This window comes from Lutra lutra, chromosome 2 (genome assembly GCF_902655055.1).
Source record: "Lutra lutra chromosome 2, mLutLut1.2, whole genome shotgun sequence".
NCBI lineage: Eukaryota > Metazoa > Chordata > Mammalia > Carnivora > Mustelidae > Lutra > Lutra lutra.
This window is the reverse complement of record NC_062279.1, coordinates 106295670-106319783: the sequence shown is the minus strand read 5'-3', so window position 1 is coordinate 106319783 and position 24114 is coordinate 106295670. Positions and strand designations below refer to the sequence as shown.

Sequence of the window (24114 nt, the reverse complement as noted above, 5' to 3'; positions counted from 1 at the left end):
AGATCATAGAAACACAAACTCAATTCAATGTTCAGCCCACAGAAAATTTCAGGGCATTGGCTATCTAATAAACACATCCAAACGATAACAGGAAAACAATACATTTATTTCTCACAAAGACACATGAAATCTAATGTTATTGGAATCATTTTTCATTTGATGTAAATTGTTTTTTTAGAAAAGTACTATCTTAGTCCATTAGAGCTGTAAAAGTGAAGTGAGAAGGCACTTATGAATGAATGGTTACACTCAGTCAGCAGACTGGATGGATTCCCCACTGGCTACCAGTGTAGTGTCCATGCTCGTGAACAGCAACAGTCCTCACATAGGCACTAACCTCCTTCTTCTAGCTGGCACAGTACTTTGCCCAGATAGAAGATAGACAAAAATGTGTTGGGAAAAACACTAGAAAATACACTTAGTTTTACGATGCTTAAATACCACTTCCAAATCCATTTAACACCGGCGCCCGTGGTAAAATAATGCTAGACATGTCCAACAGGCAGCCTGTATTTTGATTTTCCATTCCTGAAGCACACATAAATACGGGCTCACGTCCTGGTTCGGAGGGCTGGAAGGCTATTTTCACACACCATATCAGAGCGTGACGTGAGCGCTTATCAAACAGTTAAGATTCTTGACATACTTGAGCAGGACCCATCCGGCATGAGCATGTATCCGTTGAGACAGTAGCACTTGTAGCTGCCGTAAGTGTTCATGCACCTGTGCTTGCATGGCCGCGGCTTCAGGCCACACTCATTTAGATCTGCAAAGAGCAGGGGTTGATGCAGCAAAATGAGAAATCTTCAACACTGATGTAAAACCATTTAAAATACTTCTCTATATTGAAGAATGAACGAGAAGAGCAGGAGGAGCTGCGCCAACCAGTCGGTAACAGAAGAGACAGAACCTGTTTATACCATCTCAACTCCATGCTGGTTACATGAGGGGTGACCAAGAGCCTTCTTCTATCAAAAATGACCAAATGCCTCCTAACAATGAGGGCTGTGTGAATTTCTGGAGCTCAGATTACGTAGTACCTGTGGTCTCTGTCTGCAAAGGAAAGTTGGAAAGTCTCGTCATAGACACACTCTCCCTTACCATCCCTATCCTCCTCCTCACGGGTGGAGGTCCTCAGTTATTTACCTGACTGACTCCAATATCCTCCAAATGTCGGAGTTGACTACTGGCTTCACTCCTGACTATGCGATCTTCCTCTTTCAATTTCCTTCTGTCTCTGTTTTAGGAAGATTCTCTGTGAGCCTATCTTAGTTTACAGGAAGTATTTTAAAACATTCGACTGCTCTGACCTTTCCAAAGGAGAGCTTTATTTTCAGAGGTAAGAGCTACATGAATTACAGTGATCACTATTGTGGTTTCTCTTGTTCAATCTTACAGATTCTATACTGATCTCAGATTAAAGGAGAAATTTCAGTTTCCTGCTTTCCTGATGTATTCAAGTCACACACACACACACACACAAAAAAAAAAAAAAAAACACCCTAAAACCTACCCTCCAACATACTTTCATTCATTTGGCAGTTAAGAAAGGCATATGGAAATACTAAGGGATGATACATGACAGACTATTATTATGTACTTTAGGTTTGTTGGTTTAAATATCAACATAAATTAATCAACTCCACATAAAAATTTTCTAACCCAAGTTGAATACTGCTTCAAGTGAACATAAAACTCATAATGGAAAACACTAAAATAGTAAGGCCCCAAATACAGATTTCATTAAAAAGAAATATGACCACATGTTTATTTCATCTGGAACTGCCAGCGTAAGCACCTGATTAAATTATTAATCCATGTCACCAAATCAGATATATAGATATATCTAGTGGCAAAGATGTTTTCATCTAATCAAATTTAAATCTGACCTGCCCACTTATTGGAAATCTATATATTTCACTTAATTAAACCACCAGACTATACTGTTTTAAAACTACCTAATAATAACTATGTTTATAAATGTTTTCATATTTTATTGACTTTCCAACTTGGTCTTTTTTCTAACCTTAACAGAACAGTGAGCAGGTCCCCAGTTGGGTGAAGCCTAGGAAGGTTAACTAAGTAAACCAGAAACCTTCACCTCATTTGCTTTCTTCAGTTTCTACTTTGTCGTCTAGTGCCCAGTCATGGGCATTCAAAACAGAATCACATTTTAAAATATATTTTTAAAAAATTTTCTCCAAGAAAATACTTTGCAGATTATGTTATCAACACAAATTTGACTTCTCCCTCTGTTAAATGAAGTAAAATTTTTAAATCAAGGAAGAAAGAGAAATTCACTCTACGTCCCCTATTCTTCTACCTTGTATTTCAATATTTACTAAAAATTAGAGTCAGAGAATCTTTTTTCATGTTGTAAGAGAAGTTAATTATCATTCCTAATACATGCATAGACCCCTGCAGATTCACGCCTGGCTTTGGTAAGTCCCTGACTGATATTAAATGGTATTTAAATCTGATTACATTATTAGAGAAAGGCTTTGTTTTAAATATTTTTTGCATAAAACAGAACATACAACAAAGCCATAGAGTGAGACTGAGAGACTGAGCCATGAGAGAGAGCCGTACTCTTAACAGCTGGTGACGGGGTGGCTGACACTCCCGGACAGCTGTCTCCAGCGACGGTCATCACTGCCCATCTGCTACAGGCATGCGTGTCCTAAAAATTCCACACTGACACTTACAAAAACCACTGCAGAAATTATGAAATAGGATTCCACAATAATCCACGTTATCAATATTTACCAAATATCAGACTTCTGCTAAAGCAGGGAGCTTCAAAAGATTAAAAGCATCTGGTATCCTGGTGATGAACTTCTTTTTCTCAATTTTCTTCAGGGCTTCTAGTCTATTATTGTCATAACTTCATTTTCTTATTGACCTAATGCTTTATAAAATTGACTTAATATGTACTGCTTCCAAAATCTCGTAGACTAACTGACCTAGTAATGCTTGTGTTACTACCAAGTCAGAAATTCAAAAACACTTCCAATTTGTAGTACATTCTCCTAGAATAACATGCAGAACAATATAAAGAACAAGCTACTTGACCACACTTTCTCAAACCAATCTTAAAAGCTGACAAAAAGAACCCAGGAAAGAAAACTTTAGACATTTACTTAAATTCACTTTAATCTTGCTCTTTAACATAAATTATAAGGAAAATCTAGAATAAAAAATAATGAATTTCGTCATGTGTCCATCTTATCACATCAAAAGACATCACTTTACAATTAAACCACTTACATTTCAAATGCTTTAATTACCAAGTATACATTCTTTAAGAACATTTATTATAGTGAGGAGTATATTTAAGCAGGCTGATGGATTCAGGGGCTTGGGGAGGTGGGATGGAGGGTGGGGTGAGGGGAGTAAGAAGAGAGCTAGTTCAGAACAAAAATGCAAGCTGCACAGCATTATAATTATATTTTAGGAAAAAAAGGATCAGAAATTTTATTAGCATGCAGACACTGAAAAGTAGCTTGAAAAATCTAGAATAGACTCCTTCAATAAGTTAATCCAATGGATTTTTAAGGAAAATAATCTTTCATTCATTTAACGCATTTGGACTTTTTTCTCTTTTGATCCTTAAACTGGACAATGTCTCAAACTTAACCTTTTACACTTTATATGACTAAAGTGGAGGTCATAGGCAAACAGATGTCAGTATGTCGACTGCCATAACCTTTATTCTTTAAACTATCACTATTGAAATTCATCCTATTGCCCTAATTCTTTATGCAGAAGATACGCAAGTTGCATTAAGTTTCCTATCAGTGGAGAGACAATAATTAATAATTTAAATGGACTCAATTCAGTCCTTCTAAATTACCAAACCTATGAGTGGATGAAGGATACAGTCTTTTTAGAACAAAAACTGTAAAATCATGCTGCCATCTAACTTTTGTACAAGACTTTCCATCGCAATGAAAACACAGATATTTTTTGGTGTTCTTGTTCCCACACCAGCCCTGCAGGTGAACAGGGCAGGAATTATTCTCCCCCTGTAACTAACTGGTTTGCTAAGACTCAGACCCATTAAATGACTTGCTCATAATCACAGAGCTACTTAAAGGCTATACTTAACCAGAACTTAGGCTTTCTAATGTTACAAAATGCACACCAAAAGAAGGAAGTTAATGTATGGTTTGATTTCCAGGTAACCTAAAACTCTCCAAATGTGGCAGTGGGGAAGAGGACTTCATCACTTCTGAAATCCAGGTAGCAAGAGCCATCAAATCCCCCATCTCCTTTGCTCTGGAATTCCTGACTTCACCTATGAAAATCAAAGTTATTTTGCCATCTGGCTTTTAGAAAACATTCTGAAACCCAGAAAAGGAAAAGAGAAGCAATATTTGAGGCAGTGAAAGGACAGGGGAGGCTCAGCAGGGGGTACTCCTGCCGCTGGCTTTACATGCTCAGGATGCTGAAGACTGGGTACTCCCGGGCGGGTCTTGAGAACATTTGCAAGAAGTGACAAAACTGCAGAAAGCTGTGCGGGTGGGAGTACAGCCCACCTGAGAGAAGGCACGCTCACCCCTTGAAGGCAAACTTGTGGCTTGATGATCCAGGGGTTGGAAAAGAGGCTGTTCACTGCCTTGGTCAAGAGGAGTTGGGTAGAAGTGTTCATCTTCACACCAGGAAGAAGGTAATAAGAGTCAACTTTGAACTGATTTCATTTTTAGCCCTAAAAATCTTTATAAGTATATATTAAACAATTACATCAAGTTGGTGGAGTTCTCAAAGAACGTTGTACATGCTTTGTAAAACAGGTTTCTAGTTTGTCCAGTTTCTCTTTTTAAAATTTGAATTTTTGTTTTCCTTAAAATTTATCCCTCCCATCTTGCCTCCCAAAAATCACACGTACGTTTTGCACACATGCACATACACATACATCATTCTCACACCATTCTTTATAGAAACCACCAAAGAAGAGATGGTCATTTTTTAAAGCATTATTTTAGTCATCCACAAAGAGAGAAAACAGAAAGCAGATTACACAAATATTAATTACAATCAACCTGCTCTGTTTAGTGACACTAAGGTCGTAAAAGTCCAACTTAAGACTTTTTCCTCTATTATGTTGTCCAATAATTTAAAATACCCCCAAATTATGTGCAAATTTATGATTTGTATAAAGAGCTTTTTTAAATAAATAGCATGGTACTTCATCAATGTTTTCATTCAAATGTAAGAACTTATGTTTAGGTCCCATTTAGTAGGAATATACAACAAACTTCCTACAAAGATTAACTATTGCTTAACTATTATTAACTTACCAAAATAATATAAGATGGGTAAGACTCACAAGTAGACTCAAAAAGGCAATCACCTTCTGTTTTAAGACTTTCATAGTATTAACAGTCAGTCAAACTTTCAAATTAAATGAACATTGGTTTCTGGGTTGAAACTATCCATCTTTCAAAAAGTAAGGCTGTCAGAAATTATCTTAATATTAGGAGTAATAAAGGCAATCAACTTTCAGATTTACATAAGCCACTAAAGTTTACTGTATAGTTCTGGGCTACAAGTTACTAGTTCTTTTCTTGGGGTGAGGAATTCAACATATGAAATATAAACTTTGTCAAAACATTAGGATCTGATATTTATAAATTGTTTCTTCCGAAATCATTATAAAGCACATCGTGCATTCAAAAACCTAAGTCTTTCATTTCTGAAAAAATGCAATGACAGGACATTTTATATGATAAAAATCATTCCCTAATGGGAAAGTTATAAAAATGTTATTATCTATAACAGTATCCCTTTTTGGCTGAAGGGAAAGAGAATTTGTGTGGGTACAGAGACTCAAAGAGGAGAGACTCTGAAGGAAAAAAATTCCCAGAGAAATGAGGTGGGGGGGAAAAAAAAGTAAATCTTGCCAGAGTCTGAGTTAGAATTTCATTATTGTGAAAGGCGCCATATGCTGTAGAGGACAGGCTAATGATCAGCCCAAGCCTATGATTTTATATGTGATCTAGCTATGGCAAATCCAGAAATGACTCCAAGGGAAAAGAAAGCCCACAACAGCAGACTCACCCTAATCTTGAGACAAGGCTGTTAAATTCAGCACATGGGCTCGCCCTGCTCTCTGGGCTGCTCCCCAGGCAGCTCTGAGAGGGCACTGGTTAAATGCTGGCCATTTACACAAGCTCTTTACTCCACCAATCATTTCCAGGAGATTATTTCTCACCACTCATTATTTCACACCACTTGCAACAATTTTTTTAGCAAATATTTGCCTTACTCAGAAACCTACTTTTTTTTTTGCTCTTTTATTTTCATTTATCATTCTGTTCAATTAGCCAGCATATAGAAACCTACTTTTACTCAGAAGCTAATTACCAGTTCTGCGAAAGAACTGTATAGTTCTGTATAGAACTGTATAGGTATAGTTTAACTATACCTCTTCTTAACGTTTCTCTCCTCAAGAAAAAAGAAACCTGTTTGAGTTCTCATATTTCTGAGACATATTTGCCAGATTCTTAAGATGAATGGTCCAGATAAAAAAAACAGTCTCCATTGATTTGCGTGTAACTGATACAGACTACTTGCCCTAGTCACGTTTCTTGGTGTCTCTCAACAGTTGGTCGCCTTCACCCAGGCCTTCGCAGCCGCCTCTCACCCTGACCAGTGTTCTCAGGCCACAGATTCAGAGGCTGCCTAAGGTGCTGTGCCGGACAGCTCTGGGGAACCCTTTACAAGTGTTCAGGACCAAGAACCATTACATGAAACTATCATTCACTGAGCAAATAGTTTACGTGCCCTTACCATGTGCAAGTCATTTTAGTAATAGTTTTCAGGGACCCAGAAATCAGAGACCATAAAGGGTCTAAAAGAGCATAAACCACATGCCATCGGGAACTCAACCACATTGCTTTTTTGTTATGGAAGACAGAAAGAGAGATGATCAAAACACATAGTTCTACTGTAAGCTATAGTCTTATATTCAAGATTGGGCTTGAAATTACATTTTCAGTGTCAGCACTAGTTTTTGCAGGTGTAAAATCCCATTTTGCTACTAATGAAATCCTCTTTCCCCTAAGGAATATAGTTTTAGGAGGCAAGACATAAACTCAGTACATTTCCATTTTTCTTCAGAGAATCAGGTATGTATTACAGTAAAAAGTACATGATAAACTGGTTTTCTGAAAACAGGAGATACCCAGAGATAGATCCTTGTTACAATAATAGTTTCAGTGTCCTTGAAGCAATTAAAGTTAATGTAGCTCCTGCAAATAAATTTAAATGGGTTTCTCTGCAATCTCAACAGTGGCTCTTATAATAACCTTCTTTGTATAAACTCCTGGCATTGGGACAACAAAGTTTTATGGTACTGACATATTAATGAAACCTCTGATGCTTTATTTTCTCCACTTTAAAAAGGGAAGCATGCTAGAAGTCTCAGATGCACACCGATAACTCAATAATCAGAACCGGACATGTCACTACTTGTAAACTTAGACAGGGGAAGGAAAGTCAAAAGGATTTTTAAAAGGAGTAAACTGAGATAACAAAAACTCTACTTACTTCAAAAAGACTTTCCCAGTATGTTTGGTAACTTCCAAGTTTAAAAATATTATAAAAAAAGCATTGGAAAAAAAATCAGTTAATCAAATAACAGATAATACAGAACACACTTGAGAATGACAGTTTCTCCTACCATTGGACATGTCACATTTCATTAGCATAGATGTCACCTTATAGTTCAGGAACAATTCCTTATACTTTTTCAAACACCAGTGTTCTGATTCTTGAAATTATGCCCATAAATCCTGAGTTTACATGAGACATATCAAGGAGTATCAGATATTGAAGAACAGGAGTGTTTCAACAATATCACCTTCATATCTGATGAGGTCAAATAATTACCTATGGGACACTGCATTCAAAAACCATGTAACTGTTTACAGTTTACAAACCATGTAACTGTTTCATTCAACACTGGAAAGGACAGAAAGGGTCACTTCAATTTAAGAAATAAATGAAAAATGGACTCTTTAATCCTTGTATCTTTCTGGTGAAATCTAACCCCAGCTTTTATTTATGGGGTTTTTTACTCCTAATAATAGAACATTTGGGGTAGAAATTAACTAAAAAGACAAGCTTTGTCAGATTTGTTAGCCCAAGTCAGAACATCACATTTACAATAATATTTTCTTATCTGAAACAAAACTGACAGAGAAAATATGAATTATATGGACAACAGTTCTAAGTAGACATACTAGGTCTTTTACCAACTAATTCTATGAACTTTGACCAGACACTTAATATCCCTGATATCTTTTCCAATGAGAAGTAAAAATTATTTATCACTTAATTATCATGAATAACATTCTACCTCCTGACACTGTAATAATGAAAATAAACAATATATATAAAATACCTGGGGCACTGTGCTAAGTGAATATCTGCTTTTATAAGCAACTTTAAACAAAAATAAGTCTGTTAAAATCTTTATTTCTCAGAGTAACTCTGTAAACTGGTAATAGCTGAAGGGAATTTAATCCCAAAGATTAAATTAATGCATGGGATAAATTAATTGATGAATGGGATAAATGAAGGGACCTCAAAATTTTGAGTCAGACTTCCGACCTGATTTGAGCACTGAAGTGGTTCCATCTCACTGGAGTGGGTCCAAGGAGGCCCACAATTTTCCAGGGCTTTTCCACTAAGCTCCTGGGAGAACGAGGACTAGCAGAATATTAGGTTTCTACATGACTGATGCTGTGATTCTCTTATTTAAAATACATTTTAATTAGAATCTGTGAATAGGAATAAGAGGATGAAATCTGATGAAATATATTTTAAGGTTTACCATTATATTTCTATCTTTCAGAAAATGGCAGTTCACATGTTTTAGAAACAACAGCCATGGAAAAATGGTTTGGCCTGAGAACCTAAAACTTTTACATGAGGCAGAAACAGAGGGGGCTTCTGATTGTTAATCTGTGTCAAACTGGTTTCCTACCTTGATTGCAGGTCTTTCCAGCATATCCGGGATGACATTTGCACTTGTCGGGTCCAATACATTCACCATGTTTGCACTGTGGCTGGCAGACAGCTGTGAAAAGAGGACATCATGCGTTATTTCTAGGTCAGCAGGACATCAACCAGACAGCATCTATGTCATGTAGTAGTTTGATAATCAAAGAGAAGACTAGGAACTTACATCAGAGTAGCAGAAATATGAAAATCACTATGTCTTGGAGTGGTAAGGACTCTTTAGATTTAATAGTCTCACATACATGGGAGGGGTGTGTGTGTGTGTGTTCATGTGTGTCAATCACTTGGGTCTGGAAAATTGGCTAAGCCTAAGTGCAATGTTAAAATAGTGAAAAAAAATAGGTAAACTATGAATAAACACAACTGATGTCTGTCAATAGTTACAACTTTATAATAATCTGTATCACAGATTTCAAATGTGTTCCCCCAAATATGCTTCAAAAGTAGTTCTCAGTCCAAAGATATGGGCATATGTGAACTTCAGATAAATTTCCCACTAAATAATACTTATTTTACTAGAAATGCTACTTCTAATATGATGGTTCTAAATGAAATAAAACCCAAAACTCAGTATTTTTGGAACTTCCACTTAAGAATACTTCTGTCATTCTGATCTTTCTTAACCCTGGCGTGGTACAATTGCCATAACCCTTGTCATGACCTATCACAGCAAACAGGAAGTTCTATTTTACGTTTATTATCTTCTACCAACCGAGTTTGTCTTTCCTCAGGATGGCAAAATGCTCAGTATCCTGTATCCTGACCCTGTATCACTACTAACCCTTAGACAGTGCTGCTCAGAAGTATTAAAAAGCTTGCAGAAAGAAGGGATGAGCAGAGTAGAAGGTGCAAATGATAAGAGAAATGCAAATTTCCCTTGGAAAACTCTTAAAATCTCATTTTAGATCTGGCATGAAATTAAAAAGAAAGCAGTTTTGTTCAGATCTGTGAGAAGACTATCTAGAAGGGCCTTCCAAAATTATTCTTCAGCCAACTGTACACGAGTAGATGGTTGAGATGCAGTTTTTAAACTAAGTCCCAGAAACAAACCAGTCTTTATGTAATTTCCAGGCCCCATAACCAAGAAATGCAAGTTAAAGTTTTTTAAATCTTAAAAAAAGATTTGCCATAATTTTTAACATTTATATATGAACACAACCTGAATGAATCAATTATCACTGAAGCACCCAGAGTGTCATAATTTAACAAAAATAAAATCTCAAAATCAGTAAGTGTGAGTTGAATTAATAATCCCCCCACATAGCTGGAATTTGAAAATATCTCTAAAAACATGAAAAAGTAGTTTAGGAAGTACCACTTAAGAACATGAAAAGTTGGGGTGCCTGGGTGGCTCAGTGGGTTGAAGCCTCTGCCTTCGGATCAGGTCATGATCCCAGAGCCCTGGGATCAAGTCCCGCATCAGGCTTGCTGCTTGGTAGGGAGCCTGCTTCCTCCTCTCTCTGCCTGCCTCTCTGCCTACTTGTGATCTCTGTCAAATAAATAAATAAAATCTTAAAAAAAAAAAAAAAGAACATGAAAAGTTTATTGAGAAGAGGACAGGTTATGAAACAAACTCCAGGTGTAGGCTGTTTTGCCTTCTGACCCCTTGACTAGCTTGATGACCATCCATTTATCATCCTTCCAGGTGCTGCAGAGGAACAAAGTTTTTATTGCCCCCTCCCTTTCTTGTTGTTTTCAGCGCCCTAATCTTGGGCACATCAAATGCACACATTCCAAGAGGCCAAGACAGTTAATGTTTCCTACATGCTTAGGGTGTAATTCTCAAACAAACTGCTATCTGCACTTCTACCCAAAAGACTGTTCACTGAAGTGACCAAGGACCTATATATTAGCCAACAGCTACTAATGGGATAGGATATTCAAAATGTTGGTATCACCAATTTTTTTTTTCTTACAAAAAGAAAACATTCAGAAAAATGTTGCATAAAAGAACTTCTTCCTATTATCCTGCTGGCATTGGGTCTGCGATGGATTCAAGAAACATACGTTGAACATTTGTTACATATATGTATTACACTAGGCGAGTGTCGGGGAGTGGGGATGAGAGAGTCACTGAGGATATGAAACATTAGCTGTGCAGCTAGAATGCATTGGCCCAAACTTACCAAGAACTCAGAGAAAGGAGATGAAAGAAGAAAGGGGAGAAAGAAGGCAGGATGGGTCCCATGGGCCCAAAGGGGTAAACCACACACAAAATTTACTCTCTAACTTTCTTACAGCATCATCTCCAAAGCATCCTTAAAATAACCTCTCTGTCACTTTTTGAACTAGAAAAAGAAACACATCTCAACTGGCAAAGCAGGCATAGCTCTTCCACATCTCTTCTGTGGGACTGCAATCCACAATCTTACCCTCGAAAATTCATCCTGATGTAACGGGGGTTCTGAGAGACCCATGAAATGAGTTTTCAAATAAGTTAAGGGACAGTAGAACTCCCACCTCAGTTCTATATAATGTTTCTCATGTAAACCAATTATGGTGGGTGTCAAGTACCAACATTTGAAGAAATCAGGACATGCTGAGATGCCCAAGCAGGCAGTGGCTCTGGAGAGTGACAAGAGAAAAGTCAATTCAACCACAGCTGTCGTTAGGAACTTCAGAAGGGTTTTCTAATGTAAATAAGATTGTCTTTAGAGTCTCAAGCATCACTTGTGATTTTTGCCATCTACATCAAGCTGCTTGTCAGATACAGCAGGACAAGGATCCTTGTCCTCCAGGGTGAGTGATTTAGAAACAAAGGAGATACAGAAGTAGGCAAGGACAGGCAGGAAAACAAACAGATACAAAACTGGGAGAGTTCAGAGAGCTCTCATCACATCTCACAAGCTTCGGAGAACCCAGCTATGGAAGAACTCATTGTGAGGAAATAGGAACATATGAGGAGGAATAGCTTTTTCACGGGGCATCTGGCCTTGGAAGAGACACAGTTGTTGAAAGAACAGGAAACAGCTCAGCGCTGTACTCATGGGGCCGAAGGATGGGATACAGAATTCCATAGTGCTCCAGTGGAAAGGGCCTTCACCTACTCCATGTCATCAGTACAACCAAATCCAGAGGAAAAAATTCTGTGGATTTTAAGATCTCCAGAGGAAAACAACTCTGCAGCCCTCGCAATATTCTGTACTCTGGTGTCCATTATCCTATTTTCAAATCTGAATTCCTGCTGTGGTAAAAACTGAAATAAAAGTGCCTCTGATTGTTATCATGACAAAATACTATGTATTAAATGCTCTCAGTGATACAGAACACATTTTCTGTGACTGGTTTCATTCCCACAATATCCATAAAAGGCAAGAGAGAGACAGACCTTATACTCAGTTAACCGGCAGAGAAATGAAAGCACAGAAAGTTAACTGACTTGCTCAATTTCAGAAAAAAAATTCATATCCCCATCTCATGGTCAGTCTCCTAGTTCTTCTTGTGTTAGGAACAAGGCCAGAAAGCTTAGCATTTTGATTGGCTCTGGAGGTGACAGGAGAGGAAAAACCCTAAGCAAGACAGGATGAGAGGGAGAGAGAAGGCCAGGGCAGGGAAACAGATGTGGGGCTCGATCCTAGGACCCTGGGATCATGACCTGAGCCGAAGGCAGACACTTAACCAAATGAGCCACCCAGGCACCCCTCACTACTTTACTATTAATTCTTAAAGTTGACCAAAGAAAATAAGTGCCTGCATCTGCACCTTTGTATTTCATACCAACTTCTGTTTAACATAATTAAGCACTATCTCTTTCCACTTAGAAAATCTTCTAAAAAGTGCTATCATTTTGAGTTTACTTGCAATTTTAATGTTTCTGCTTCTAATGTGATACAAAGGTAGAATTTAGATTAATGCCAAATGAGACTTTATGAACACGTAAGAAATGGTTACTATTTATTTAGAAGTGTGAAGTAGGTTTTGTTTTGTTTTTTAACTAGGTTAAGAGCAAAAATAAGCATACCTAGCCCCAGATTTTTTTTTTCTAAATACCTACTACAATAAAAGGAATCAGGGCTGAGTCAGGGAGGCTGGAATATTTTGCTGTGATAAAAAGCAGGGATGAATTCAAAGAGTGATGGAAACGTATGAAAAGGATATAGGAGCTTGGTTGGGATGTTCCCACTGGCCAAATTTGGGATAATCTGAGCACCAGGGAAAATAAGGACAGTATTTGGTAATGATAAAATAACAAAAGAATCCATACGTCCAAAGTGATTCTAAAACAGGACAGAGTTCCTCTTTACAGAAGAATGCCACCTAACATGTAGAAGGAATGAATGACAGAACTTGAAAAAGGTGACTTTACAACCACCATTGAATTAATTGGTTTGAGCAAAAATTATCCACAGATGTTAAAACTTTCACTGGTTAGAAGTTTGTTGGGAAACAGGATATTCAAACAGCTTCAATGTATCATCTGACAGTTTCCTCATTATAAAAAGAAGGTGACTTTCAGTGGAAAAATCTAAGGGACAGAACCTTAATCAAGTGATCAAATTTAGCATCACCAAAAACAGAACTACATCGTGTGGAAAGGGAGTATCATAATACATGATCACCTTTGTAATATTCTTGCAAAAAAAATTTAGCCTGAATCAACTGTGAAACATTCTACCAAGCAACTGACGTAGACTCTTCAAAAAATGTCATTGTCGAGAAGCAAAAAAAAAAAAAAGAGAGAGAGGGAGAAAGAAAGTAAAGGGAAGTGGAAGAATTGTTCCAAATCAAAGGAGACCAAGAAGGAATGACAACTAGATGTACTAAGTGATCTTTGATTGGCTCTGGATACAAAAGAAAAAAATCCATAAAAATTATTATTGAGATAGTTGGGGAAATGTAAATATAGATTGTTTATTACATGATATCATTGTATCTATGTTCAAATTTTTATGTATGATAATTATATTGTGGTTTGTAGGTAAATGTCCTTGCTCTCAGGAAATGCATGCTGAAATACTTAGCATTATGTGCCATTATGTCTCTAAGTTACTTTCAAGTGGTTCAGTGAAAGAGAGAGAAAAAAATGTACAATATATTAATAGTCGTACATGGAGAGTATATGGGTGTTTATTGTTCCTATAGTTTCGACTTTTCTGTGGATTTGAAAATTTTCAAATACAAAAATGGGAAAAAGTTATAAAAACACCAGTAGAATAATATGCACACCTTGACAAATATTATTACTTAACTTGTGAGCCACTGTTCACTTATCAATGCACTCTTGAGAGGGGTTTAAGCATACAGGTGCTGAGACCCATGGGGTCGCAGCTCTACTATTTAGGAAACATATGACCTATGCAGATTACCCAGCTTCTCTCTGCTCTAAAATGCATACCATAGGTTAAACCAGAGAAAGTAGCCAGAATTCCCATTTTTTACTAAAGAAATAGTAAACCCACAGGGTGCATATAGAACTTAGCCATAGAGTTGTTGGGAGAGTCAACAGAGAAAAGTCCAAATAACGTACTTAGGACAGTACCCACCTCACAGTAAGGGCTCAATACAATGCTAGCTATAATGAGTATTATAAGGACGGCAAAGAGGAAAAAGTAGCAGTGTCTAAGACACTGTTTTAAGAACTGAGGGAATACAAAACAGTAAGATGCCATGTCCTCATCCTCAAGAGGGTTAAGTCTAGTAAGGAAACAGAAGTAAGCAAAGATGTCTTCCTACAGACGCATGTAAAGGATACAGAAGAGGAAATGATCAATTACAGTTTAAGAGACTCAGAAAAGGTTTCAGAAAGGAGCAAAAAGAAATCTACAAGACATCTGACATTGTAATGTAAGAATTCATTAGAATATAATGAAGAATATTTGTTTTTGTTAAAAATTATTTTATTTCAGCGGAGGAGATGATGCAGTAATGTTGAGGCTTACTGAGCAATCATCACAAAAAGCCAGCAAAATTTAATGTAACTATTCTCACCAGCAATCAAAATCCCTATGTTTAAAAGAGCCACTGATATATAATGAGTTGAGCCATGTACTTACTATTAAAAAAATGGAATCACTTTTGTGACTATGCAGAGATTTACAGGATATGAGGCATTTGTCAGTTTGGCCTCCTGGGTTTTCATTTTGTTTTTTAAGAAAACATTAGTTCATTAATTGTTCTAAATTTATTAATGAAGAAGCATAAGCAAAAATTGAGTAACCACCTAAATGACCATCAATCAAGGACTAGTTAAGTAAGTGATGGCACGGTGGCCTCCCAGCCTTCAGTACTGTGGACTTCAAACAGTCCTGACCTACAATTAGAGGGACCTCACAAACCCGTGATTTGACTTTGCACTCTCCTCCTTACTCTCACTCAGTCACTGACTCCTCGCATGGGCATGTTTACTTAGCTCATCCTAGTGACTCAAACGCTGACACCACAGCTCTGACTTGACGCCTGCTTATCCCACCAGCCTCCTCTGCAATCACATCCACATGTATACCAACAAATTGCAGTTCCCAGAAAACAACGTATTCCGATACTTCCATGCTTTTCCATGGAAATGTCCTTCCTTCCATTGTCGACTGGACTAATACTCATTCAGGCTTCAGTAGTACTCAGATTAAATGTTACCATCTCGGAGATTTGCTTTAGACCCTCATTCTGAGTTTGAAGCCCTTCTTAGTGCTTTCTATAAGCCTCTCAGTGCTTTTATAAGCATACTTCTATCATAAATTATTTATATGTTTATATACATATAGATGTATATAAATATATACACATCATGCTATATGATTATTACATAGTTATTTTCTTTATCTAGTTCCATTACACTTTGAGCTCTTTATTTATCTTTTAAGATTTATTTATTTTAGAGAGCCAGGGGTAGCAGAGGGAGAGGGAGAGAATCTCAAGCAGACTTCCCGCTGAGCTCAGAGCCCAGTGCAGGGCTCGATCTCAGGACACCCAGATCATGACTTGAACTGAAATCAGGAGTCAGATGCTCAATCGACTGAGCCACCCAGGCGCCCCAATTTTGAGCTCTTTAAAACACTGTACCTGCTCTGAAACAGCATACAGTCTCTTGGCAAAGATAGACATGACAGGCGTACAAAGTATTAAGAGAATATAGAAGAAGGAATTTCTCTGCAAAGATGTAAGGATAGGGAAAAAATGTCAGGAAAGGCTTACAGGAGGAAATGTGAACTGAATCTTAATGGATGAGGAGGAATTCACCACATGGATGGGTGAAGTGCCTTCCATTCAAGAATCAGCGACATAGGCAAATCCAGAGACACATGAAGCAGCAGAAGGTCTAGAAATACAAGGGAAGTCCACTGTGACAGGGTCTAGATAGCAGAAAATAGTCCTTCATAGTGAAGGCAGTGTCAGCCTGGAGGTACTTGGCCTCAAAGAATCAGGAGTCTATCCATCATTGTGAATAATCAATGGACTGTTGGTAGCAGATGCCACAGATTATATTTTATGCATTTTCAAGCATGTAAATTGGCTTCTTTTGGTAATCTGAATCAAGAGTTAAGATCTATGATCTATAACATAGGTCATAAGATAGGCAAATTAAATATATTCATTTTCCCAGTAAATTGTCCTTTCTGAAAACCACAATCTGGTTATTAAGATTACATCCTATTTATCTTTTTTGTCCCTTATATACAGAAGTGTCTAATCCTTACATCTTCAAAAGTGTGCTGAGCTGAGCTGAACTGGACAGGGTGCAGAGGAAGCTACTGCCCTGGGTTGAAAGATGCGGAAGACACAGTGAACAGCTTCATGGAACGACCAGTCTGGGAGAAAACCAAAGACATAGATCCACAAGTCACCGCAGCATAGGGAGGCATGAGACAGGCTCTATGCAAATGTTATAACTCAGTGTAGAGCAAGGAAAGGAAACCTTTCCCTGCTGAAGTAAGGAAGGCAGAGAAGAGAAGGTAGCATCTAAGCCAGGAATTGAGGCAGGGCTGGTGTTCAGTATATTCAGTTAAGAAAGAACACAAACTTCCAAAATAAGTGTAGTCACTTATTCCTGACAATGATTCACTTTTAGTTGAATATTTGCTTAGAATTAGGAGTCATAGTGATCCAACCAAAAGGGGGGAAACAGGGCATATCATTCATACAGGGTGATTTTCTCCCAGGCAAAATGGTAAACTGGAAAGGATTTTTTTTTTTTTTCAAAAACTTAAAATGAGTAGGTAACACTTCAGCCAATATGTAACACAGTATTTTTACCTCTCCCCCAGTCTTCATACACGTCTAAAGTTGATCCTCTATGAACACAGCGGCGATGCTTATCAATGCTGACTGAAGAAGCTGGGGAGGGAACCCTTGTGTAGGAGGACAGTGCTGGAGAGATCATCAAATCACAGCCTCAGCCCTGCTCAGATTTCACCCCCGAGCTCCAGACCCAGAATCCAACCACGACCACACCCTCCACTGCAAAGTCTCATAAGCCCTCAGAACATACCACATCCGATGTGGAAGTCATCATCTGCAGTTTCTTCAATGTTCTCTAGGTCACTGAGTAACACAGCAGGAACATGGACACCAACCTCGATTCTACCTTCGTCATTTTCCACAACCACCATCATCACCAAAAGCCACCATTTTACTGAATGTGAATTAACATGGAGCCAGTTACTGAGCCAAGTGCTCTCTCATCTGATCCTCATAAAAACCTCATAGGGAGGGCTCTCAGCTGTATTTTCCCAAAAAGAAGCTCTTGTTCAGAAAGGTGAAGTCAGTTTCTCAAAAACACAGTTCTGAGTGGCAGTGGCTGCCACACCAACAGTGGCTGTCTGCAAAGCCCAAGCTCCCCACCACTGTCCTGATGCTGCCTGCTTCTCTCTCCCTCCTTTTTAATTTTAATATATATATTATTTATTTGACAGAGAGAGAGAGAGACACAGCAAGAGACGGAACACAAGCAGGGGGAGTGGGAGAGGGAGAAACAAGCTTCCCACTGAGCAGGGAGCCTGATGTGGGGTTCTATCCCAAAACCCTGGGATCATGACCTGAGCTGAAGGCAGAAGCTTAAGGACTGAGCCACCCAGGTGCCCTACCTCCCTTTTTAAAATTATCTTTGAATTTTCTTTTCTCCGTTCTTACCTCTACTACTTACGATAAAACCTAACTTGTCAGGTTTATTGTAATAGCCTCAAGTCTCAAGTCTCAAAAAGCTATTCTCTAAATTGCCAATCAGGAAAACTTTCAGAAATTAGCCTCACAACCTTCAGTACCTACAGGTCCCAGGCATTTGCCCTGAAGAAGTGAGCCCCATGGCAATGACCTACATGCTTTTTCCAAATGAGACAGCTGCTAAGCCCCTCCAGTCCACTGATTCCTTACAGTAATGCAGGATTACTGATTTTTCAGCAAACCCTGATATCCATGTTTCCTGTGAAATATTGGCAGCTATTTCAAGAAATGTTAAAATACTCTGTGAATGAGACTAAATTCACCTGTATACTAGATATGACCTATTAGCCCAACTTACAACCTCTGAAATATAAATTTGATTATGTAATTTCCTTGTTTAACATCATTATAATGTTCCTCTGCAACTTTGGGACAAAGGCTGATCTAGTTAAGATGACATCAAAGGCCTTCCATGAGTCAGCCCATGCTACTTCTCCCACTGCATCTCTTATCTGATGCCCTTCAAACACATACCCCATGCCAGAGTAGGGTGCTTACACTTCCTAGAATGTACCCCCTCACTCTGGCTTCTAACATTTCAATGCACTTTTCTGTCTGGCCAGGGTGCCCTTCACCTGACTTATCCCTCAGGATTTAGTTGGGCCACTACTCCATCACACCTGGGCTGGGATCCTGCCCCCTAAGATATGTTTTTGCAGTATCCTAGATCAAAACACACCTCTCACCCAGTATTGTCCTAATATGTGGGCCTTCAACACGGACAGTGAACAACATGGATACCTAGAGCTTCATCTTATAAAGATGGTATCTGCAAGTGGTTATCTGTAGTTCAGAGATACCATGAAGGTAATAGCACTCAGTGTGTATGTATGTATGTATGTGTGTGTGTGTGTGTGTGTGTGTATATATATATATATATAAATAAAACTGTTCAATGAAGGACTCAACTGAACCCCACCAAGTCCATAAAATCTTTGATCCTCTCCAGCAAGAAGGGTCTTTTCCTCTGAGCAACCTCAACTCTTTGCCACTTTTTCCTACTTTAGAATCCTGGAAGGAATAAGAGACAATCATCTTACCAAATTAGCTCCTCACAATCAAGAGTCTATGGATCTCTTTGTACCTCTCCCAGCACCTAACTTAGCTCTTTGCTTCTAGTAAGCTCTGAAATGTTTGTGGAATAAACCACAGCAACTCTAAATGTTCTACTTCCTTCCAGTTCCTTTTCCTTTGGTTAGCTAATCAAAACCAGACTCTACTCTTGAGGTTTGCAAATGGATATTATTAGAGAAGTGAGAAAGGAATGGTTCAGAAACACAGACAGCTATTCAATGAAAGTTTAATTTTAGAAATGAATAATGTGGGAAATCTCCTACTTCCAATTGATTACTTTCATAAAAGATGGGCATATAGGGGCTCCTGGGTGGTGCAGTCGGGTAGGTGTCCAACTCTTGACTTTGGCTCAGGTCATGATCTCAGGGTTGTGGGATCGAGCCCAAAGTTGGGCTTCATGCTCAGAGCAGAGCATGCTTGAGATTCTCTCTTCTTCTCCCTCTGCACAACCTCACCCCACACTCTTCCACTAAAATCTAAAAAAATAAATATTTTTTTAGAAAAAAAGATGGGGGGGTGCCTGGGTGGCTCAGTGGGTTAAACCTCTGCCTTCAGCTCAGGTCATGATCTCAGGGTCCTGGGATCGAGCCCCGCATCGGGCTGTCTGCTCAGTGGAGAGCCTGCTTCCCCCTCTCTCTGCCTGCCTCTCTGCCTACTTGTGACCTCTCTCTGTCAAATAAATAAATAAAATATTAAAAAAAAAAAAAGAAGAAAGAAAGAAAGAAAAAAAGATGGGCATATAAACAAATGTACTTAAAAACATGCTATACCGTGAGTATTAGGATGGAATCTAATTAAACACTAGGGTGGTATTCAAAGTATTCTATATATTTTTATATATTGTTCTCTCTATATATTCTATATATTGACCACATGCTAATAATAGCAAACGTTTATCAAGAACTGTTCTGCGTGAGGCACTCATGGCCAGTTGGTAAGTCCCAGGAAGAGGTTCTGAACCTGGATCTGTTGGTGACAAAGCCCACATTCTACAGCTGACTCTTGAACAACATGGGGATTAGGGGTGCCAACCTGCCTACAGTCAAAAATCTGTGTGTAACTCTTGATTCCCCCAAAACTTAACTACGAATAGCCTATTGTTGATTGAAAGCCTTACTGATAACATAAACAGTTTTATGCTATATGTGTTATATACTGTGTATTATATGTATATATGCATATGCTATATGTATTATATATTATATGTTATACACTATATACGGTTTTCTTACAATAAAACAAGTTAGAGAAAATGTTATTAAGAAAATTATAAGGAAGAGAAAATACATTTATAGTACTATACTGTATTTTTTTTAATCCATGCATAAGAGTACTCGTGCAAACCTCTCCTGTTCAAATCCACTGTACTTTTCTTTGGCATTGCCTCCTTAACCTCAGCCCTATCTCTGCTAGTTAATCCTATGACTCTTAACAGTTTATGAGACACATACACTGTGAATTTTTTAGGTGTCCCTGAACAAAGAAATTCCTTAACTTTTATTTCTAGCACTATCAATTTTTTTCCCCAAATGTTTTTACTGAAATCCTCTCTTAAAAACATGTGATAGTATCTTTCACCTATCAGTTTAAAGTACATTGTCTTCTTGGCCCCCATTCCATCAAAAAGAATTTCACGTATTTCACCAAAATTTTCCACTAAAGTGCCATAAAGGTGACTCATTAAGTGACATTATTCACTTCCAAAAATATTTTTTAAAAGGAACCTTCTATGTACCAAGACAATATAACATAAATACTCATAGGTCTGACTATAACATCTTATATACTTCATACAATAAAAATATTTCTTACCTGAATTTTTCCAAGAAGAATTAGTGAATATGAGATACAATTCCCTCAGGTTAATGATAGGCTGGTGTTAGTAATTTCATTTGGTGGACTTTTTTTTTTTAATTTCCTTCCTTAAGTATTAAAAATATAAACTGTCCTTTAGGTTAGAATGGAGGTCAATTTATTAAATTCATAAGACAGGAGAAAGGAATTATAAACTGAAAGGGAAAAGTTTAATGTAATAACTGAAATGAAATGAACTTGTATAATTATGAACGAAATTAAACACATCTCCAAAAAACATAGTTTTCCCCAAAATTGGCAACTCAAAAACACAACTAATATTAAGTTTTATTGATAGCTCTGTAAAGTTATTATCTAGAGGTTATGCCTTTTGAGACATAGATTAGCCAAAATTAGTTCAAGAAATATGTTCATCTAACCTTTGAGCTGGCACCTTATCCTGGCTAGTCTCTGTCTTAAGACGTAGAAAGCTGCAAAACAAATGTCCAAAAAAAGAAATTCCAGATCTTTTTCTGTAAGGAGGCTGGACTTGGGTATTTAGCAACTTGTTACATTCCCGGAGACTTACACATATTCAACGCTCAGTGCTTTTCTGAAATAAAAAAAAATCTAGGACATGTTTAAAATAGTAATATTTTAGTCACCATTTTGTCATTCAAAAACGTTCTGTAACAAAAATATTAACCAATAATTGAAGTTGTGCTATTCTTTCATAGTCCAAATTCTAAATCAGAGTATTTCAGACCTCTTGCGGCACTGTACCTTCCAATCCAATTTTTCATTTTCAGAATATTAATTTTGGTTCCAAGAGACAGTATCCTTTTATTTAAATGAGTGTTGGACAAAATATCTGAAAAAAATTAAAACTTCGGATCAATTAGTAACCAAGGCTGGTAGTTTTTTAATTGATAGATCTTTACTTACCTGTTTCTTACATACTTTGTGTTCCCTTTTCTCTCCAACTTTGGGGAGGAAATGTTAAGATTTGTTTTTTCTTTCCTTCCACGGCATTTTCTTCTTGCATGGCTGCTTTGGTTGTCAACAGCAACAAGAATTACCGTGAAAGCTCAGCCATTTCACTTGAAGATACATAAATAACCCAGTTTAACGAAAGTAAATGGAAGAATCTTGAAACAATACTAATCGTGGCTAGGGTTTGACCAGCTTAGAGGTCCTAGAGGTAAGGGAAGAGATGATTTATTACTTCTCTGTGAATTAACACCTTCCCTCTTTAAAGCATAAAATATTCACTTTTATTTTTGATTTGTGCTTTTATTTGCGTAAATCAAAATTAGGTGAATGAAGCCTTTTTTGGGATAATAGCAGAAGAGAAATAGTCCAAGACCAAATTGATTCAATTAAAGTAATAATTTAACTATTGATCCAGAATGATTGTTCTGTATTTTTCAAGGCCCACATATTGTTTTATATATATATATATATATATATATATATATATATATATATATATATATATCTGCTTGTTAGAGGTTTTTTTCCCACATTGATTAGGTTCATAACTAAGTAGTGTTTTGTATCTATTGTTGTTTATGTTGTTAATTTTAAAAGAACTCACCATATCTTGATGTTAACACATTTCTTAAAATAGAATAGTGAAATATATCAAGTACAATCTTAGCAAAAAGCTGAAAGTAAATCAAAGCATAAATTGCAAATTACATTCTGGATCACATATTAAGGAAAACTGGTTATGGTTAGGTATTAAAAGGGAAAATATAAAAGGATACCGTTTCTTTAATACTCTTTAGTTGCCAATTTTGAATAATCTAATTTATCAAGAAAAATACATTAAATGGTTTTAAATAAAGGTAAACAATAAAGAATAGCAAACATCATTATTTTCTAACTAGTTACATTAATACTAAGCAGCCAAACAGTTCTGTATAGTTTATTTTTGTCTTATAATATCTTAAAGTTGGGTCGCATGTCTCATACTTAATATGAATCAGCCTTGACACACAAAGATTTAGTAAATTTTATGGTATCAATATGTGTGTCCATTAAATAAGATTTCTAGCATGAAATTTTAGCCCATGTCGCCTATTTTTAAATTTGCATTTTAAAACTATACAAAACTGCATTTTAAATCACAGCAATGTTAAACCCAGAGTTGATTATTTCCAAGAAGTTTCTGAGGTCTATTTTCTATTGATGCATAAGGAAATTTTCACAGGCAGCGGTCACCATAATTTTTGTGAAAGCTGCCCCAAATAAATACCCTACATGTATTTTTTATGGTATAAACTCCATTGCAAGAAGTGCTAAAATAGGATTCATTAGTAGCAAATAATATAGAAAAATCTGTCCCATCATCTCCTGATACTGTTTCTCACAGCCACTGTAAACAGCCACAGTAGTAAACACATGCGACTTTGACAGCAAAGCCACTCATAGTTTAGGAGTCTAGAGCTCTCTCCTGCGACTTGCCCCGAACCACTGCTTCAGTTCATCTGAATGCTGATACCATGCACTTTGCTGAGGGTTCTCACTGATAACAGGCATGGTTAAAAATAACAAGCACTCTGGGGTGCCGGGGTGGCTCAGTGGGTTAAAGCCTCTGCCTTCGGCTCGGGTCATGGTCTCAGGGTCCTGGGATCGAGCCCTGCGTCGGGCTCTCTGCTCAGTGGGGAGCCTGCTTCCTCTTCTCTCTCTCTCTGCCTACCTCTCTCTCTACTTGTGATCTCTGTATGTCAAATAAAGAAAAAAAAATAACAAGCACTCTGATGCTTTTATGAAATTATGAGAAACTAAATCTATTAATTAAATTAAATCTATCTAGCTAAATCTGGTGAAACTAAACCATTTGGAGATTAGTTTTCCTAGCCAGCAAAACACAGGTTTTCAGAATTGAAATTGGACATTAAAAAAAAATGAGGGCTAAGAAAGCCCTAAGGAACTGGCCCCCCATCTATTATCCAAAGGTATGCCTATCTGCTAGAATACAGTTTACTGTAAATTTAATTATAAAATGCCCAAATGTTAGGCCAAGCATAACCTTTGAAAAGGAAATAATGAAATACC

At 37.4% G+C, this 24114-nt stretch overlaps 1 protein-coding gene across 4 annotated transcripts in view; it reads right to left on the bottom strand.

Moving 5' to 3' along the window:
- The window catches only part of NPNT (nephronectin), a 76055-nt gene that overhangs the window by 36471 nt on the left and 15470 nt on the right, over positions 1-24114 (bottom strand). Inside the window, exons 3-6 of one of the 4 annotated variants that reach the window (XM_047718142.1) lie at positions 21492-21542; positions 8993-9085; positions 4559-4651; positions 647-766 (exon numbers count right to left, since the gene is read on the bottom strand). In XM_047718142.1, the coding sequence (XP_047574098.1) occupies positions 647-766; positions 4559-4651; positions 8993-9085; positions 21492-21542 (357 nt within the window). The remainder of the gene's footprint in view (positions 1-646; positions 767-4558; positions 4652-8992; positions 9086-21491; positions 21543-24114) is intronic. The other 3 variants (XM_047718144.1, XM_047718143.1, XM_047718145.1) reach the window with 3 other exon arrangements.